This window comes from Hylobates moloch, unplaced genomic scaffold (assembly GCF_009828535.3).
Source record: "Hylobates moloch isolate HMO894 unplaced genomic scaffold, HMol_V3 SCAFFOLD_1, whole genome shotgun sequence".
Taxonomy (NCBI): Eukaryota; Metazoa; Chordata; class Mammalia; order Primates; family Hylobatidae; genus Hylobates; species Hylobates moloch.
Genome location: NW_026652276.1, coordinates 209,623,955 through 209,644,275, shown reverse-complemented (window position 1 = coordinate 209,644,275; position 20,321 = coordinate 209,623,955). Strand labels below are relative to the sequence as shown.

General features: G+C 48.2%; 1 protein-coding gene across 8 annotated transcripts in view; it reads right to left on the bottom strand.

Annotated features, from left to right (window-relative positions):
• Positions 1-4,375: 4,375 nt before the first annotated feature.
• CCDC136 (coiled-coil domain containing 136) overlaps positions 4,376-20,321 on the bottom strand; it is a 30,872-nt gene continuing 14,926 nt past the window's right edge. Inside the window, exons 9-20 of one of the 8 annotated variants that reach the window (XM_058426485.1) lie at positions 20,146-20,304; positions 19,683-19,853; positions 19,000-19,185; positions 16,900-17,094; positions 16,176-16,403; positions 15,307-15,408; positions 14,217-14,729; positions 13,600-13,821; positions 11,586-11,867; positions 10,579-10,896; positions 8,639-8,745; positions 4,589-4,705 (exon numbers count right to left, since the gene is read on the bottom strand). In XM_058426485.1, the coding sequence (XP_058282468.1) occupies positions 8,644-8,745; positions 10,579-10,896; positions 11,586-11,867; positions 13,600-13,821; positions 14,217-14,729; positions 15,307-15,408; positions 16,176-16,403; positions 16,900-17,094; positions 19,000-19,185; positions 19,683-19,853; positions 20,146-20,304 (2,478 nt within the window). In that variant the 3' untranslated portion in view covers positions 4,589-4,705; positions 8,639-8,643. Of the gene's footprint in view, positions 4,706-8,638; positions 8,746-10,578; positions 10,897-11,585; positions 11,868-13,599; positions 13,822-14,216; positions 14,730-15,306; positions 15,409-16,175; positions 16,404-16,899; positions 17,095-18,999; positions 19,186-19,682; positions 19,854-20,145; positions 20,305-20,321 lie in introns of all 8 variants that reach the window. The other 7 variants (XM_058426482.1, XM_058426486.1, XM_032761656.2 and 4 more) reach the window with 7 other exon arrangements.

Below are 20,321 nucleotides of genomic sequence, written 5' to 3'. Positions count from 1 at the left end.
GCGCACGCCTGCCTGTGGCTTCCAAGGCATACCCCTCCAGACTTAAGATCAATCCCTCCTGTCTTTTTTTTTTTTTTTTGGTATAAATGTAGAAGGTACAAGTGCAGTTTTGATACATGGATATATTGCTTAGTGTGAAGTCTGGGCTTCTAGTGTAACATCACCCAAATAATGTACATTGTACCCATTAAGTAATTTCTCATCCCTTCCCTTGCCCCACCCCCCCACCGCCCTCCTACTCCCGGCCGCTTCATAGTCTCCAATGTCCATTAGTTCACATTCGATGTCCCTGTGTACACATTATACACATTCTTTAACTCTACATTTTTTTTTTTTTTAAAGATGGAGTCTTCTCTGTCACCCAGGCTGGAGTGCAGTGGTGCGATCTCGGTTTACTGCAACCTCCACCTCCTAGGTTCAAGCGATTCTCCTGCCTCAGCCTCCCGAGTAGCTGGGATTACAGGCACCTGCCACCATGCCCAGCTAATTTTTGTATTTTTAGTAGAGACGGGGTTTCCCCATGTTGGCCAGGATTGTCTTGAACTCCTGACCTTGTGATCCACCCGCTTTGGCCTCTCAGAGTGCTGGGATTACAGGCGTGAACCACTGCGCCTGGCTTTAACTCCACTTATAATTGAGAACATCCTACTGCCTTTTTTTTAAGCTAGCTCAAGTGAATGTTTCACATTCAACAAAAAAGATTCCCTTTAATATACCTGGGTAACAGTGTATCATTAAGACAAGGAGACAGTCCAAACCAAATGAAGAGAATGGGATTCTAAAATGAACAGAGGGCCAGGTGCAGTGGCTCACACCTGTAATCCCAGCACTTTGGGAGGCTGAGGCAGGTGATTCACTTGTGCTCAGGAGTTTAGACCAGCCTGGGCAACATGGCAAAACCCCATCTCTGCAAAAAATACAAAAATTAGCTGTGCGCGGTGGTGAGCGCCTGTAGTCCCAGCTACTCTGGAAACTGAGGTGGGAGGATGGCTTGAGCCTGGAAGGTGGAGGTTGCAGTGAGCCGAAATTGCACGACTGCACTCCAGCCTGGGCAACAAAGCCAGACCCTGTCTCAATCAATCAATCAATCAATGAAACGAACAGAGAAGGACATGTCCTAAAGGGAGGGGTTTTGTATTCTAAGCGAAAAAGTGGGAAAAGCAGGCCCACATTCCTGTCATTAGGCAGGGTCTAGGTTCAGGTCCCCTAGCTGGGGACCACCCTACTAGAACCTGACCTCTATCCTGGCTTGTAATTCCAGGTTAAATCAGTGATCTTTGGTGTCTTAGTCCATTTGGGCTGCTGTAACAAAACACTATAGACCGGGTGGCTTATAAACAACAAGAATTTATGTCTTACAATTCTGGAGGCTGGGAAGTCTGAGATCAAGATGCCTGCAGATTCCATGTCTGGCGAGGGGCCTACTCCCTCACAGATGGCTGTAGTCATTTTTTTTTTTTTTTTTTTTTTGAGATGGAGTTTCACTCTTGTTGCCCAGGCTAGAGTGCAATGGCATGATCTTGGCTCACCACAAACTCTGCCTCCTGGGTTCAAGCGATTCTCCTGCCTCAGTCTCCTGAGTAGCTGGGATTACAGGCACGTGCCACCACGCCCGGCTATTTTTTTGTATTTTTAGTAGAGATGGGGTTTCTTCATGTTGGTCAGGCTGGTCTCGAACTCCTGACCTCAGGTGATCTGCCCGCCTCGGCCTCCCAAAGTGCTGGCATTACAGGGGTGAGCCACTGTGCCCGGCCTGGCTGTAGTCTTACTATAAACTTACATGGCAGAAAGTGTGAGGGATCTCTCTGAAGTCTCTTTAATAAGGGCTCTGATCCCACTCCTGAGGCCTCTGGTCTCATGACCTAATCACCTCCCAAAGCCCCCCTCCTAATATTATCACTTTAGGGGTTAGGGTTTCAACATATGAATTTGCAGGATAGGGGGCAGACACAAACATGCTTACCATAGCATTTGGCTATAAGTCCTTTCCACAACCCATACCCATGTTCTTCAGTCAACTGGTGGCGACAGTAAAGTGAGTAAATAGTAGTCTCACTACACTCAAAAGCAAGCAGCCAGTGGCACCAGATCGGTTGTGAAATAATTTCTTTAGGTTACAACTGAGAACATACAATCTAATATAATTGACTAGGGTGGTGCTTCTCAAATCTTACTGTGCATACGAATCAACTGGGCATCTCGTTAGAAATGCAGATTCTGCATCAGTAGGTCTGGGTTGGGGCCCGAGATCTGCCTTTCAAATAAGCTCCCGGGCAATGCTGATGCTGCAGATCTGTGGGTCACATGGACTAGCAAGAAGCTAGACCAGCCTAGGTCAGAACTGTCTTCAAAGATGAATCACTTAGAGCTGGGGTGCCCAATCCCCAGGCCATGGACCGATACTGTCAGGAACTTGGCCACACAGCATTAGGTGAGTGGTGGCTAGGCGAGCATTACTACCTAAGCTCTGCCTCTTGTCAGATCAGTGACAGCATTAGATTCTCATAAGGAGCAGGAACCCTATTGTGAACTGCGCATGTGAGGGATCTAGGTTGCACACGCCTTACGAGAATCTAGCTAATGCCTGATGCTCTGAAGTGGGACAGTTTCATCCCGAAACCATCCCCATCCCCTCTCCATCCGTGGAAAAATTGTCTTCCATGAAACCGGTCCCGTCCCTGGTGCCAAAAAGGTTGGGGACCGCTGATTTAGACAAAGGCAAAAGAGGCATGTGGCACTGTACTCAGTTTGCCTAGTTGCAGTTACGTTTCTGGAAGGCTAGTCACAATTTCAACACTAGCCCCATGTCTAGCAAAATGGACTTTCAATTCAGCCGTGTCACTTCTCTGGGCTGAATACAACTTGAAAATCTAATTCTAAATGTCCTTGCTACTCCCTGTAGGTAAGAGCTACAGAAGGAATGAATTCATTTAGCTTGGCAGTGCTACCACAGTATACACTCTGTACATATGTTTCTTTGGATGTTTGGTTGAATGGAACAAAGTCCTTTTGGATGGGAGGGAGGAAGAAAGAGGGGTCCAAAGAAAGCCAGGAGTCACGGGGTCATTGTTTCCACTATGGTTTAAGAATATGCTTGGGGCTGGGCACTATGCCTCATGCCTGTAATCCCAGCACTTTGGGCAGGCTGAGGCAGGAGGATTGCCTGAGCCCAGGAGTTTGAGACCAGCCTGGGCAAAATGGTGAAACTCTGTCTCTACAAAAAATACAAAAATTAGCTGGGCATGGTGGTGTATGCCTGTGGTCCCAGCTACTTGGGAGGCTGAAGTGGGAGGCGCTTGAGCTCAGGAGGTGGAGGTTGCAGTGAGCCAAGATGGTGCCACTGTACTCCAGCCTGGGTGACAGAGTGAGACCCTGTCTCCAAAAAAAAAAAAAAAAAAAAAAAAAAAGAAAAGAAAAGAAAAAGAAAGAAATAAAAAGAATACGCTTGGGGTCTTCTTTCATATAGAAACATTCATGACGATAACCTCCAATCACAAAGGTTCCACAGGAATGAAGGTAAACAGGAACACACATAAACTACCCTCATCATTCTACTTGTCCCAATTAGATCCATCTTCAGGCCTCTGTCCTGCTCTAAGCTCCAGGAGGCTGAGCTTGAAAGATTACATCACCTGGGCACCTCTGCTCTTTGTCTTCCCGTTGAGTTCAGCTGATGAGGTACCAGTAGAAAACTGGCAGCTGGGAGGAGAAGGTAGGGGAATACATATCCCACTTCGTCACGGCTCTGGTGGGGGCTGCACTCCATGTGGCTGCCACTTCTGCCTGGGGCCCATTTTCAGAGCTCCAGCTCTTGCTTCCTTTCCTTCCTGCTTCAGTCTGGGATGCTAACAGCTTTACACTGTTGCTAGTGCCTGGTAATTCACTATTTTTTGTTGCTTCTCCTAACTCTGCCTTTTGTACATAGTCCCTTCATTAAACTCTCTTCATGTAAAGCTTTGAGTGTGCCACCTGTTTACTGCCAGGACCCTGGCTGATTAAAGTCATCTCTGAGGGCGAATCCCTTGAGAAGTCACAAAGGCTAAGCCACGAAGGCACACACGTGGATCTTCTTAGGGCAGCCTTCTCATGTAGATAGGTGTGGGCACAGAACCTAAGGGGAGGTCTCCCCAGCCCTCATTCACTCCATTTCTCCATGCTCAGGAGAGTACCTCAGGATGGGGTTAATAAGCACAGACCAACCCCTCTGTGAGTCAGTTGACAGCACATGGGGCTAGCCTCATTTCTGAGGTCATCTGCAGGGTGAGAAGCCGTATTTAGGAGTCAGACCCTTATGTGAGGTACTTGGTTAAAGGGGGACCACTCTGTTCTGGTTGTGTTGTGAGGCATTTAGCAAATAAAAATCCACAGTCTCATGTAATTCAGTTGATATTTAATTACAAGGAACTCAGGTTCTTACACAAGGCAGGAGATGGGAGTCAGCCGCTCCCCACAAGGCTTTTCAGCCTGGGTGACTGAGGCTGAGGAGATGGGGACACATGGAACATATGGGGAGGGTTCTGGCACAGTATGTCCTGCCCAAAGCTGAGGGTGGTGGCCACTGGGGATCTGCCCTCGCGCTGGCCAAGGTCTGCCATCACTCCATGAGTCAGAACTCTGACTCCTGCTGTCGCATGTTGGGTAACACATACAGAGCCACAGCTGCAATAGCCAAGAATACCATAGGCTTCCACAACCCAAACATGTTCTGTGGGGACCAAAGAGAAACTGTGAGTGCCCAGCCTCCTGAACCCTGCCCTAAGCCAGAAGTCACCTGCCTATGGGTGCCCAAGACACCTCAGGAACATTGTGGATCAGTCTCTCTTACCTCCTGGGTAACCGGTGAAGGTAAGTGATCTCTCAGTCCTGGCACCACTAGACATGTGTCCCAACACTGTACGCGCCACCTTAGGTGACTGCCTGTATTCAGGCCTCCGTTTCTCCCCATGGGCTGAGAATATTAGCTCCCATGTGAAGAAGCAGGCTCAGGGGCCAGACTTCCAAGTGGTTGCAATGAGAAAGGACTGGATGCCATGGCAAGAAAGAGGAGGGGAAATCTGGGGCTTTGGGAAAAGCAGCAGCACCTCATTAGTTTCACTGCAGTGAAGTGAACTCAGAGTCAAGAGGATGGGGAAGGGGGAATAAAGCTGAGGGGAAATGAAGAAAGTGCACCACGGAGTGCAGGTAAGTAGGAGGTTCTTAGGCAGAGAAACTTTGACAGAGAATGACATTGGTTCAAGGAAATTTAAGGAAACCTGTCACTGGGCCTGGGTCATTAAAACACTCCTAATCATGAGGTATGTTGACTGACTTCCTGGTGCATGTGCTAGAGTATGCTGAGGCTTCCAGACACTGCCGGCCACTAGGGAACCCTGGTGATTCATGGGACAAGTGGCACCATCGAAGATATCCAAAAAGCATCCATTAGGGAATATGAAAATCTTAGACAAGAAAATACATACTTGGGGAAATAGGTTTTATTTTTATTACTTTTTTACTCTACTACCGGAAAGGTAGAATTTGGATTTTGAGTCATAAGCTATGGCATAGGTAACAGAAGGATGGTTTCGAGTAAAAATGGAATATAGTCCATTAACGCTAAGAACACATTTTCTCAGATGATACTTGATCTAAAAAGAGGACTTTAAGCCTGCTAAAGAGCAAAGAAAATCTCCTGAGCTTGTAGAAATAGCTACTAAGAACAACAGAAGGTATGAAATGGAAAGCCAAGCAATGTTAGAGGTGGATATACAGAGTAACTCATGTAAGAAAACCAAGAGATCTGGAGGCTGAGGGAGGAGGATCGCTTGAGACCAGGAGTTCAAAGTTACAGTGAGCCATGATCACGCCACTGCACTCTAGCCTCGGTGACAGAGCGAGACCCTGTCTCTAAAACCAAAAACAAAAACTAAGAAGGGAGCTAGCTAGAAAAAAATATTTACATGCTCAGATGCTTCTATCCTAATGTACATTGCTAAGAATGCTAGTCTGGTGTTCTTAAAGGAGGGAGGAGCTGAAATCCTTATATGTGACCGGTGCACCTCACACTGGGCAAAGGCAAGCTTCTACATGGGATGGGAAAGGGCTGGTGTGGGTGTCCCAAAGGGGTAAGTCATGTCAAACTCTCCTTTTAAACTAGGTGACCTAAGTGACAAATCACCGGAATCATGTTTTTGGACGCTGAGTTGTTTGACAGAATTTTCTATGATCTTTGCAGATAATATGCAGAAATAAGGGTAGGATGACAGTACAGTTTGTTGAATGACAGGTAAGTGACCAATGATCTGAATAAAAGAACGCCAAGAGACAACACTCTAGAGGCTCTGTCCTCACTCTGTCCTCTGTAGATGAAGACAGGGAAGGAGGGCTTGCCACCCCTGTAGATGATGTGAAGGTGGCAGGGGAAGTGAATATTTTAAAACCACAGGGTCAAGATTAAAAACACATACACACAAAACCTTATAAGGTAAGAACAATGAACTATAATAGGGAAGAATGGAAAATTCTGCCTTTGAAGCCTCAAAATCCAATGCAGGTACAGAATGGGGAGAGGACGCTTAGCATACACAATCTGCAGAGGGGCTTATAAACAATATATGAAATAAATAAATATTAGTTACCTAAAGAGCTAAGGTGATCTGAGGTGGCCTAAACACAAGTATGGTGTCTTCCTACTTGGGACCAACGAAGAGAAACTGCTCAAAATGAGAGACGATAAGGGGAAGCAAGATTGGAATCTTATCTGTTGCTAATATTGTGTCCTTATAATCTGATTCGCAGCTTCCTGGCTGTTTTACTTAACTTCTCTATGCCTTAGTTTAATCATATATAAAAAAAAAAAAAAAAAGGAATAGCTTCTTCACGGGGTTGTTGCAAGGATTAAATCAGTTAATATACGTAAGTGATTAGAACAGTGCCTGACACATAGACTGCATTTTGTAAGTGCGTGCTCTTTTTATTAATGATGGGGTATTTTATAATTTATAGAATACTTTCATCTACTTTAACCCATCTGGTCCTGACAAAAACCTGTGAGGAGGGCAGAGGTTTGATCATCCTTTGCTTACATTTGAAGAAACTAGAGCTCAGAGTGTGCATTTTGCTCCCTGGGACAATGCCTGTCAGTAGAGACAGACTCAACCAAGTTCTTCTGACCGCCTGGCAGCCATGCTTTCTACCACACTGTGCTCCCTCAGGTCCTGGCTGCACAGGTGCATGTTGGGGCCTCCCGGAGCTCTGGGGATAACAGGTCCCACCAGGAGAACCCTTCAGCAGCAGTTTTTCCTCTCCCTCTGATTGGGCCGGGCTGGGTCTGAGGTGGTGGAAGGCTGTGGCTGAATTCTTTGGGTCTCACCCCTAGTGCCTTAAGACTTCTAGGGGGCGACAGGGGAGAAATAGTCATAGAGAGGGGCCCCGTCACTAAAGCAGTTGTGGACCAGGGAGTAAAGGGAATACCTAAAGTCAAGAAGAAAAGTGGAGGCTTGAAGATGAGTAACAGGAAAGCTGGGGAGGGAGCAGGAGGAAGGACAGAAAAGGAAATGGAGAGAAGCGCCACCAACAAATGCTCCAGTTGCCACCCTGTGCATTAAGCTACATTCCGTTCACAGGAATGTGAGAAGAGAGGGGAGTGGAGGGGGAGGCAGGGAGAGCATGAGAGAGGAGCCAACGCAGGACTAGAGAGAATACCTTATGGGTTCCAGAAGGCAGGTTGAACCCCAGCCTTCTAACTTAGGCCGTAAGACCACATTCTGCCTCCTGAATTTGGTATCCTGTTGACAGTCTAGATTACATGTGTGGGAGCTGACAGGAAAGTGGCCAGAATATATCGGTCTTGATTTCCTGAGAACACACATCTCTGGCTAGTAGAAACTTTTCACTAATACCTCATTCTGTCCAGAAAACCTAGCTTGGGAAGCCAATTACCATGGAATCTGGCCCACAACATAGATAAATAGATAACTAATAAAATTTCCCGGCATTCTGTTTTGACTTTTCTGGAGACTGGAAGTCCAGAAGCAGAGAACTATTCAGCAGAAAGAGCAGAATACAGTAGGGGTTCGGTTCCATTTCACCAAGCTTGACAGACCAACTTAGGTTGCCCTCCTACCAATGCCCCTGGGAGGATCATGAGGATCAGAGCTTTTCAGACCTCCTCTCTCTCCCAACAGAAGAGGGATTCCTTATTTTGCCATCTTGGGTAGCAACAGTAGTGAGAACTTGGCTCTGGAGTTAAACCAAGACAAAGAGAGTCCAGGCCAGCCTTGCAAACATCAGCTCATCAGAAGTGGTCAGGCTAGCCATCACACAGAGGATGAGCGGGGAAAAAGAAGTAGTGAGGCAGCTTTGACAGTAGCAACCAAGCTGGGCTTATCCAAGTTTTTCCCAGGCAAGGACTGAAACTCAAACCATGTCTCTGGCAAGCATTCCAACCTCCTATGCATTACGAAGACATGCTCAGAGATGTCAGAGGCTTTGCAGTAGCCCAAGGAAAAGTCAGAACTAAAACTCAGACCTGAGCATCACCTATTATAAAATGGCACAAGCAAGAAGCAAGCAGCTGGGAGAAAAGGGAAAGAGGAGAGGCCAGGGCAACCTGCACCCTCCCTCTATCCCTCAGAAGGAGAGGAAGCAATACCAGTACCTGCATTAGGACGACGTCTCAGCCCACCAGCACCAGAGCAAAGCCGAGATGACCACCAGGCCTACAAGAGGCAAGGAGAAGATGGGGGGATCGGGGGTAGGGGATGACTGCAACACACCAAAATGAGAAAGAAGCACGAGGAGAGACCAGGAGATGTGAGACATAAACACATGGATCCAACAGATAATGAAGATGAGAAAACAAAGGGAAAAGAGAAAGGAATCAAGAGGTTAAAAAAACAGGTAAGCTAGTGCAGTTGCATGTCTTTTCTGCTGCCTGGGCCTTGGTTCTTTCCACCGGCAGTCTGCAGGAATTGCAAAATTGAATGGGTTAAGCAGCAGCTAGGTCCAAGTCAGGCGGTGAGTCCAGTTTTCTGTCTTGTCATATACCTCTCATATCTTGTCAAGCAGGAGGTATCTGCATCCAGACCTTTCTTGTGACTTTTCCTAGGTCACTCTAGGAAGAGCCAGTCTTCTACCAGGCCACCTGTCCCTTTGTTCTAGCCTGCTTTCCATTAAGTTTCTTAGTATTTTGGGCTCTGGTCCCTTTGATCTCCTAGGAATCTAATGATATCATTGTAAGACAACATGCACCGAAACAAACTGACAAGGGAGAAGGGCTAGTTCTTTCACTGCTAGTTCTTTCACAATCTTCCAGAAAGAAACTGATTTTGCAAGGTGGTAATACGCATGCCCTAGAGCTGCCTGCAAAAGACGCAGGACCCACGGGGCAAAGGGATCTCTCCATATATAGAAACATAGAATATATTTGAAGTAGAAAAATCAGGTCTAGCTTTAGAAATGTGGCACTGAAGGTAAAGACATCTGTGAGGCTCTGAACCAGCACGTGGTGGAATATGATGAGCTCAAAGAAACATGGTAGTGGGAGGGGCTGCAGTGGTTCCGACTTTCCACATCTTAGGTAATGGTCCCCTGGCACAAGGTAAGCAGAGCACTGCACACTGGATCGTTAGCCAGTGCTGAAGACCAAATTGCCGGAAATTCCAGATATCCTCAGAGTTGACTGGATAATCCCACCACAAGAGGCTTTTTCTTTACCTCTGTTTAGAACAGAAAGAACCTGTAATGTAAGCTGAGGACTTACACAGGAAATACTCTAACTCTGTAGGGACTCTGAGCCCTGAGTTGAGCCCAGGACAAGAATTCAGTTGCTATATACCTGCAGAGACGTACCAGTTATTAAAATATGGAAGTACTTCTATATTGTTGGTAAGTTACCCCTGGCATTCTGGCATATATATCTCAGGATACCTCCACCCCAACCTCTCAGTGATCTAGCAACTGAAGGGTCAGGGCTAGGTATGGTCTCCTTGGACTAGTCTATGCTCCTACCGTACAGATGTGAAATATTTTCACTATCACTTTTGATCACTTCCAGGCCCCACCTTCATGTCCTGTGATATACAGAATCCAAGGGGCGACAAGAGCCTACAAAGAAGAGATTATCCCCTGACACACCCTTAACAGCAACAACAAAGGTTAAACCTAACAGGGCACCATAGGAAAACCGGACTCAGTGACTTGCCCAGGCCGACAGAAATGGCCTGAAGTAGACTTCACACTGTCAATGTCCTTCCTGCAGTGCTGAAAGAGGGATGAGGGAACACTCCCGACATAAGGAAGGTAACAAAGGCTACTATGTAAATGAAAGGACTCCAGAGACCCCACGTTGGTTCCCAGAAAAGGTGGTCATTGTGAGGTGGTGGTTCCACAGCAAACGGGGCTGAGCCTATGATTTCCTGCAGACAGACTGCTCTCGTCTCCCGCTTCTGCATCTCCACCTCCCCGAAGGGCTGTGCCTTATAGCGCGAGGCCTCCACTCCTGGAGATATCCATCCTTAGCAGGGCCACCCATTAACTCTGAGGTATCTGAGCCCAAGACCCCACTTCCCACTTGTTCTAGCCTTTGGCTCTGGTTACCTTTTTGCTCTCGGAAAGTCTGAGGGGGTTGTTTTCTTCGGGACTTTCAAGGGAAGAGTCGACGTCATCTTCCTCCTCTTCACTGTCTTGTTCCTTCTCCCCTTTCTCTTTGTCCTCTTCATTTTCCTCCCGATCTTCTGTGGATTTAGCTTCCCCAGGATCTGCTGGCTCAGCAACTAGCTCATCCCCACACTGCTCCTTTGCTTCCTCTTTCACTTCCTCCTTTTTTTCCTCCTCCATCTCTTTTTTTTCCTTCTCTTTTGCTAGTCCATCTAATTTCCTCTGGCTGGCCTTGTAGTACAGCACCACCTCTAGACTCTGTGGGGTGGGAGTAGGGCAGGATGGGGGCTGCGTTACCTGTGAAGCTCCTAATCTCATGACAATGCTATACAAGCTCCAGGAAACATGACTTTCAGCATATCAGAGTGCAAGGGTGCGGCCCGGTGCTCTGGGACTGAGCCAATCTCCTGAGCATATGTAGACAGCATCACACCTCACTTCTCAGGACCACTATGTCTGTTGGCCATTAAGCCATTTCAAACAGCTGCCAGAACTAGAGTCTTGGGCTCGCATCTAAATTGTTGCTTCCAACCCCTACAGTGACTCTTCTTTTACCCAATCCTCTTTCACTTATTAGTACACAACTACTTTGAACAAATTCCTCCCTCTTCATCTATTTGGTCCTTCTCTTGGGCATGTAACCCAGGAAGAACAGGAGCCCCAACAAATGGGGCTGGGCGAACTGAAGGAGTTGTCCAGCCTAGGGGCTGTGGTCCTTTGGGGCTGCACCTCCCGATGTGAGTTGTCTGTGTTCCACTCTCCCCATAACTTCACAGGAAAAGGGAGCACCCACTTTCCATTAAGATGGGAACCACTGTAGACACTTCAGAGATCCCAGAAGCTTCTCTACAAATCCCTTGCCTGGTTGAAAGGGTTGTGGAGACAATGCTTCTTCCCAGGATCTCCTCCTCCTTTCTGCTTATCTGGCTACCAAGGTTACTACTCACCTTTCTGGTCTCAAAGTCGCTCTCAGAAGTAACCGAGCACGGCTTGGTCACCTTTTTCATTTTAACCCCATTGGCGTTCTTGTTTATGTTCTTATTAGCATTCTTCCCCCGGGCTTCTTTGACAACAGAGGGCCTCTTCTCCCTGAGCTGGCGGAGCTCCTCCTGGCAGCACTGCAGCTGCCCCTCCAGTTGCTCCTGCACTACCAGAAGCCGCCCCTGCTCATCCATGCTAGCCTGGTATTGCAGCTGCAGCTCCCGCAGCTTGGTCTGCAGTTCTTTGATCTGTTGGTAGTGGAGGGCCAGTTACCCAGAGTTGGCTCGTTATGCAACCAGTTGGCAGACCACGCAACCAACCTCGGCCCTGCTTGGGGGTCACTGTCTCAGAAATCTCCCTGTTAAAGCCCATAGGAAGTAGACAATAAAGAAAATATTCAACTGTGGAAAATGAGCCTCTCGAATAGTTTTACAAATAGCTTCTCCTAACTTGAGGCACCTGAGGATGTCCATCTAATAAGATGAATAAAAACGGCAGGGCATAGCAGCTCACTTGCCATCCAGTGTAATCCAGCACTTTAGGAGGCTGAGGTGGGTGGATCACTTGCGGTCAGGAGTTTGAGATCAGCCTGGCCAACATGGTGAAACCCCATGTCTACTAAAAATACAAACATTTGCTGGGCTTAGTGGAGCGCGCCTGTAGTCCCAGAAACTTTGGAAGCTGAGACAGGAGAATCGCTTGAACCCAGGAGGCGGAGGTTGCAGGAAGCTGAGATTGTGCCACTGCACTCCAGCCTGGCGACAGAGCGAGACTCTGTCTTGAAAAAAAAAAAAAAAGAAGGTGAAAACAATGATTTAAATGGTGTTTTCTACTGTGACTGGGGAATAACAACAGGGCTGCTACCAATTCTGAACCTCAGGGATTTATTATATAATTCTTTTTTTTTTTTTTTTTTTTTTGTGAGACAAGATTTTCACTCTTGTTGACCAGGCTGGAGTGCAATGGCATGATCTTAGCTCACCGCAACCTCCGCCTGCTGGGTTCAAGCAGTTTTCCTGCCTCAGCCTCCTGAGTAGCTGGCATTACAGGCATGAGCCACCATGCCCAGCTAATTTTGTGTATTTTTAGTAGAGATGGGATTTCTCCATGTTGGCCAGGCTGGTCTCGAACTCCTGACCTCAAGTGGCCCACCCACCTTGGCCTCCCAAAGTGCTCAGATTACAGGGGTGAGCCACTGCACCTGGCCTAGAATTCTTTTTATGGGAACTCCTACTTCATCCAACCCATCTCTCTAACAGGAACAATTACTTAAAGAACTGTGTTGTACACTCCTGAAGTGTGTACTGGGCTCCTGCATCTCACCCTGGAAACAGAGGCAAGTCACATCCTGCTCCCTGATCTCGGGTTTTGCCTTCCTTGGCTGATGGCAGCACATGACCATCCCCTCAGTAGGTACCAATACTAGCCAATCTGGACCCATGTATTCGCTGCTCTCTGAATCTCTCCTGTGTGTATACAAAGAGACCCCCACTGGACTGTGAACCCCTGGCCAGAGACAAGACTTCTGTCCCATTCCTAGGGGGTGCAGAGCACTCTTCTTGGCATTGTGAGAGATCCAAAAGGAGACATGTCCCTGTCCTTGAGCTGCTTACAATCTAGTTGGTGCTCCTAGTTGGTGCACCGGGAGACAAGGCAAATGCACACAAAATGATGAAAGAAGATTGGCAAATGCAAAAATACAGTTCTACAGAAGTGGTCTAGAACACAAAGCAAAAGAGAGAACAGAAGTGGCAAAGGGAGAAAGAGAGAAATCACTTGATGAGAGGAGTCCTGATGACTAGTAAACCCCAGCTCCATGGGCACTTGGGAAATGTCATCAGGGATGGAGCAGACTGCCCAGCCTCTGAGGTGCATGCTCTCCCTGCTTTGTCCCTCTCTCTTTTGCCTCTCTGAAGTGGCCATGACCCCTCTGGCTCCAGGGGCTGCCAGAGGAAACCCTGCCTCCCTGACAGTGGTTACCTCATTCTTGTCGTTCTGGGGGGCCACGGGCTTTTCAAGGCATTCCATGCACTCCTTGAACTCCCTTTCACAGGCATCCAGCTCTTCCTTCAGGTCTTTCTGCTTGGCCAGTAACTTTTCCATCTGCTCTTGCAGCTGGCTGTGTTCCTCCTGGCTTATCTGGTACATGGCCTGCACCGCCTGCAGCTTGATCAGCACCTTCGCAACCATTTCCTCAAAGCGCTGCGGGGGGTGGGGGAGCAACAATAGGACCCTGAGGAGCACCTAAGCTCCGCCCCACTCTGCTGGGCCCTTCCCTGGATACCAAACAATGGCCACCAGGATCCAGAGCTGCCCGCGGGGGGTTACTACATTTACCCCCATAAAGAGCACGGTGGCTGTGGTGAGGAAACGGACTGAATCTTATGGGCCTCTGTCCAGATGGGGGCTTCTCTCTATGAGAGGGCTGAGTGGGAGACCAGGCTGCCATGGGTAGAGGGCTTCGCTTACTTCCAATAGTTCCCCAGGTCAGCTCTGACCCCATTCCCACACTTCTTGTCCCTTCCCCTGGCGATGTATCTCTTAAAAAGACAAGAGTCCATCGTCCCCTGCCTGACCTGTCACCTGGCAACCGTTACCTCCATGTCTTCGGGCTCAGCAGGTTCCTCGTCAGTGCAGCTGCTGACAAAACTCTTCTGGCAGGTGTCAGAGCTACTGGTGCTGCCGTAACTCTTCTTATAGGTAACGCTGCTGTTGCTGGTGGTGCAGTAACTCTTCCCATAGGCCTCACTGGCACTGGTGCTGCTGTCATAGCTCTTGAGAAAGCTCTTGCTGCTGGTCTGGGTGCTGGTGTAACTCTTGTAATAGCTCTCATTGTCATCCACAGTGGTATCATAAGTCTTGCGACAGTTCTCATTGCTGGGGACCATGCTACCATAGCTCTTCCCGTAGGACTCAAGGCTCATTTTTATAGAAGGGGACTGGACTTGAAGCAGCTGCATTTCTTCCAGGCAGAGCTGCAAGTCTGCCTGCAGCCTCTTCCGCTCCTCTAGGAGCCTCTCTTGCTCTTGCTGCAAGAGCTCCTGCTCCGCCTGACCGACGTCATACAGCACCTGCAGGGCCTGCATCTGCTCCATGAGCAGCTTGGATTGCTGGGGGCAGGGGTGGGGAGACAGTATCATTACTCTGACACTTCAGTCCTTCTAGCTGCACCTCTCCTGGTACAGATGTCTGAGAGCACACCTTAGAGAATGGCACGCCTACATTTCCACCTCACCCGGCCTATGTCTCTGACTTAGCCTACAGGTAACTGGCATGTATCAGTTTCTTGCTCATTTGGGAAAATCTCCCCAGGGCAGATACTCCATGATTTCCAGGCTCCCATTTCAGCTGGTTTCTGCACTTTGGTACATCCCTGTCTCCTTGGAGCAGTGCCAAGTGGGTTTCTAGAACACCCTGGCTCCCTACCACACCCTCTTCTCAGTCAGGTATACCTGTTATCCTGACCTTCAGGCTCAGTCCCCTCGCCCACCCCTAGTTCTAAAATCAGCCCTGGCCTTGAATGAGGCAATATGAAGAATTGGAATCAAAGTATTACTATTAGTTCCCGTATCTCCTGCCCCAATTCTGAATCTGGCCTCTGGGCATGTTTCCCAGGCTCTCTGGGCCTGGCTTCTTGGCTGCTGATGTCTGGGATGAGATCTGATCAGTTAAGGAAATATTTTATACCTGGTTCCCAGCTGTGTTACCCAGGCCTCCAGCCTGGACATCTGATGCCCCTGGAATATGATCCAGCCTCACAGTGTTGACTTCTGCTACTCCCTGGTTCTCCTTGTTCAGAATAAGATCTGAATGAATAGATTTGGCTTAAACCGAAACTGTCTACCTGCCCCTCCTTGCCCACGCTGAGACCTCGGAACAACTTTATCCTCCAACCCTGAATAGAATTGTACGGTGATCTCCACCTGTGTCACCTCATCTGCATGACCCCTTTGCTGGTACTTGAGAGGCATCGATTTTCTGGTCTAACCCCTGTGACCTTGCTCTGTTATTGCCACCAAAGTTCCAATGAAGATAGTGTGGTCAGTACTAAGAACCCCATATGCTAGGAATTCTTCTCTTGGAAATGAAAGGCCCCAAATTTGCCTCATAGAGAACACCAAAGGTGAAAGATTTTGATAACTGAGAAGTGTACTTTTCCACTCAAGAAAAAGATGACATTTAGAGTCAGTCCAAAGGAATCCAAACAAACACCAAACTGATATTACACGTCTTACTGGGAATGAGTCAAATGATCTGATGACAGACTTTGGGTCATCCCAGCTCTGCCCTGAGAGCTCATAGTGCTTCAACTGGGCACTGTGAATATCAGTGTGATAAAGGATAATGGTATCTAGGTGAGGTCCTCAGGCCTTATCTAAAAGCTACCTCTTAATGGAGCCTGCGAGTGGTCACAGCTGGTGAAGGGCAGGGCTTTTGCCTTATCCTTACCCCTGGCCAAACACGCCTTCCCAACTCTGACCCTTCAGTGGTGCCCACTCTCCCTGCCATGCTGTTGTGCTCAGGAGAACTGTCTCCCTACCTCTTGCTATGGTTACCTTGTTTCGATTACATTTTGAGGACTTAGCCAATTTGGAATCATCGGGATTCTCCAACACTTCCTGGAAATGAGACTCTTTGAAACGTCGCAGGTCTTTGTGGATCTCTAATTGTTCTTTTAATACACAGTCTTGGTTCTGTATCAGCTTCTTCTGTTCCTCCTGCATGCCTTGGTAGAGGAGCTGCAGCTCACACAGGTCTTCTAACTTGGTGAGTAGTTCCTGACTCTGAGGCGGAGTAGAAGGAAGGAGGCAAGGGATTGTGGTGGTTACACAGAAAGTCTGATGCCTCCTTGGTGCCTCATCCCCGCTGTGAACAATTCCCTGAAGAATCTCAGGGTTGACTTTACAGAGCCCATCTGGGGACAGGGGGAGTCTTTCTATGGAGACCTGCTAAAAGTAGCAATGGTCTCTTACGTTGGGATATATTTTGTAGTTTACAAAGTGGTTTCAGGTGCATTTTCTCCAGATGGACTAAATATCTAAATATAAACTGCTGTACAGATTCCAGAGTATAAAAGGTATTTTAAGATTTAAAGCCCTTATAAGAAAAACTCTAATTGGCTCTATGGAGCTTTTTGGTTTGGGGAGAGTGGTGAGAAAGTAAGGAGTGGTTGGTAAGAAGAAAAAGTTCAATCCCCACCCTTTTATTTTTCCCTAGTCACACAGGGAAGCTTCTCAGAGCAGCTTCCCCACAGTTAGCAGCTGCCTCTGGCGGAGTTACCTTGAGTAAGAGGCCACTCTTGGGCAGTGGCAGTGTGAGCCTGTGCAGCTCTTCCTGCAGCTGGCCCTGCTCCTCCTGCATCCTCCTCTGATCCTCCAGGAGCTCACACTGCTCCATCTGCAGCTGCCCCATCTCCTTCTGGCTGGCCTTGTACTTTTCCTGCAATTCTGTCAGTCTGGACAGCAGTGTGTCACACTGTGGGCGGGGGCGGGTGTGGAGGGGGTGGTTACTCTATAAGGTAGGCTTCTTGGGTGGCTAACAGAGCACTTCTGTGCTCTCCTGCCTCTTGTGATTCTCTCCCTGTGCAGTCACCTTGGACTGGTCACCCCAAGCCACAATGCACCCTGGCTGTTTAGATACCGATTGGGGATCCCCTGCAGGCTGCTCCTTCAGAGCAGGTTGCTCTAGACTGGTGGCTGGCCTTGCTCTAAACTTCCCCCATTCCTTTCTGGGGGCAGTTTGATGGGGAATGCTATTGATGCCCCTTCCTCATTTCCCCCTTCCTCTTCTCCAGCCCTTTCCTTTGGTGTATACACCATATTGCCACACTGTTGGGAACTCTTAGCTCCTGTTATTCTCATTACCCCCAGTTGTTTTTGAATGCAATTACACTCCTTACCAATAAGGACTTAATTTCACCCTAATTTTTCCCATTTTTGCTTTCCTAATTCTCTCTTTAAATCTTTAGAAAGTATGCGCTATTGCTAAATTTGGGTTGAGAAGACTAAATCATCCCATTTCCAAAAACCCAGATCTTCCAGTATCAAACAGATCTCAATGCTGTTTTATGGCTAGAGAAAAAGCAGGTGCTGTCTGCCAGCATGCTTCTCCTTTCCCATCGTTTTTCCCATTAGGGGAAGAGGTGACGAGCAAGTCACGGATCACCTGGGCTCCTAAATTGAGTAGAAGTGGAAAAAGGAGGAAACGTGAGCCTGGATATAGAAAGGCAAAGAGACTGCTGAGGCGGCCCAAATAACCTTCCCAGTCCTCTGTCTCCTGAAGGCCTTTCCCCAGGGACAGGAACTACTGAGTTTTCTGGCAGAATGTGACCAGCTCCACCATCTTTAGAGACTCTTGGGCCTCTTCTCCAACATGCTTCAACACCTTTCCATTTCCCATCAGTAATCAGGAGCTGAAAATGCTCAACAGGATAAATGATAACGGCTTGCATTTTATATACTATGGAAAAGAAAAATATGCACAAGGCCTTATTTATCACTACCAGGATTTACTGCTAAAAGGAAGTGAGTTAAGAGTAGTATTCTCTTCCATTTAAAGAGGGCACAATTCAACCTTCAACAATTTAATACTGGCAGGGCGTGGCGGCTCATGCCTGTAATCCCAGCACCTTGGGAGGCTGATGCAGGTGGATCACCTGAGGTCAGGAGTTCAAGACCAGCCTGACCAACATGGCGAAACCCAGTCTCAACTAAAAATACAAAAATTAGCCAGGCACGATGGCATGTGCCTGTAGTCCCAGCTACTCGGGAGGCTGAGACAGGAGAATCGCTTGAACCCAGGAGGCGGAGGCTGCAATGAGCTGAGATCGTGTCACTGCACTCCAGCCTGGGCGACAGAGTGAGACTCCGTTTCAAAAAAAAAGAATTTAACTACTTCAAAGTCACAGAATAAATCCTGGAAGAGCCTAGGTCCTTCTCTTGCCCAATCAGTGCTCTGGGCACAATACCGTACCCCTTTATGAGAGCATTTGCAATCTGACCCAGAAAACTGGCCCCTTTCTCTAGTTCCAACAATAATAGTTGTGTAATGGGCCCATCTATATGTTCCTCTCCAAGAATGACTAGATATCACTACAGTTCTAATACCATCGTATAAATGTCTACATACATGGAATCATGTGTAAAACCTTCAGGGGTTCAGACTAGGATCCAAAGGTATCGATCCTACTAAGCTGTGGCTCTGGCTCAAAGTCAAGGTCAGGGCAAACTGTTTTGAAGTTAGCAGCATGTGGCCCTGCCTCTGCTTCCTGCCTAGGAAGCCCATCAAGCCCTTCAGTTGGGTGCCTTCACTTTTTGCCTCTGTACCTCCTCTGTCTGGAGCAAGTGCCCAGGAGCTGTCACCTCTCTGAACGACAATTACCTTATTAGCACACTTTCCTTTGTCCTCCGGAATGGGCTGGGAGGCCTTGAGCTCTTTCAGCTCCAGCTGGCAGAGCAGGAGGTCCTGCTCCAGCTGGTCATACATGTGCTTCTGCCGCTCCAGCTCGTCCTTGCTGGCCTGGTACAGCTGCTTCATCTCCTGAAGCTGAGCGTGCGTCTCTGTGTCCTGGGCAGGGGAGGCAGGCCTGGCCATCACCCCAGGCACTCCTGCTGCTGGACTCTCTCCTCCCAGGCAGGGACTAAGGGGACCCATCTTCCCTTGTCCTTCTCAGCCCCAATTTCATCCCAGCCAGGGATAGATACCCAAGATGGACCCGTCCCTGACAGGCTTGAAACACAGACCTTCCCAGTGTAGCCTTTCCAGTTAAATAAATAAATAAATATAAAAATAATTTAAAAAGAAACACAGACTTTCTGGGGCTTCCTTTTTTGGGAGGTGGGGAGGGAAAGGGACTTCCTTTTTATATGCTGCTTTTCTGATTTAAAATCAAAGGAAGCTGAGAGCCTTGTGACTCCCCGAGGTCACCTTTCTCCTAAGCACCTCTTTGGCCCCCTCACTGCCAGCTCCTCCACACTCCTACCATTCCCTCTCCTCCTCTGTGCTCTCACCCTCACACAGGATGATGCCTGGCTACATCCTCCCTCACCAGGAGCTTCTGTTACCCTCTTATTGCTCTCTTTGAAGGAGGCCACCGTATCCCTGAGGTGCTGCAGCTCTGCCTCATGGCACTGCAGCTCCTCCTGCAGCTGCTGCTGCTGTTCCAGCAGCTTTTCCTTCTCACATGTGACGTTCTGGTGCTGGAGCTGCAGCTTCTGCAGCCGGCACAGTAACTCCTATGGCAGAGGGGGCTTTGGGCAGTGCCTTTGGGCTCCTTAACCCACTCACTCTTCCGTGTGAGTCACTTGAAGACACCAACAGTCTAAGATTTGCTTCTTCCTGCCCTTCACTTCCTAATGTACTCATATCTAATGTAGTACTCGAGCAGGGCTGGAGTTCTTTACCTGTGGTGCTGCTTATGTGGTTGCTGGAATTATTTTTAACTCACTACTCTTATCCACCTTCCCCCAAACCTCAGAAGGATGCCCTTAGCACCTAAGTTGTCCCCTCACCTCTGGTTGCTGTTACCTTCTCACTCTGGTTTTCTACAAGTGTGGATTTCATGATTTTGAGCTGCCGGAGCTCAGTCTGAAGTTGCAGCTGCATCTTCAAGAGCTCGTTCTGCTCATCCTGGCTAGTATCATATTTTTTCTGCAGGGTACAGAGTCTGGACTTCAGCTCCTCGTTCTGTGGTAGGGAGGATG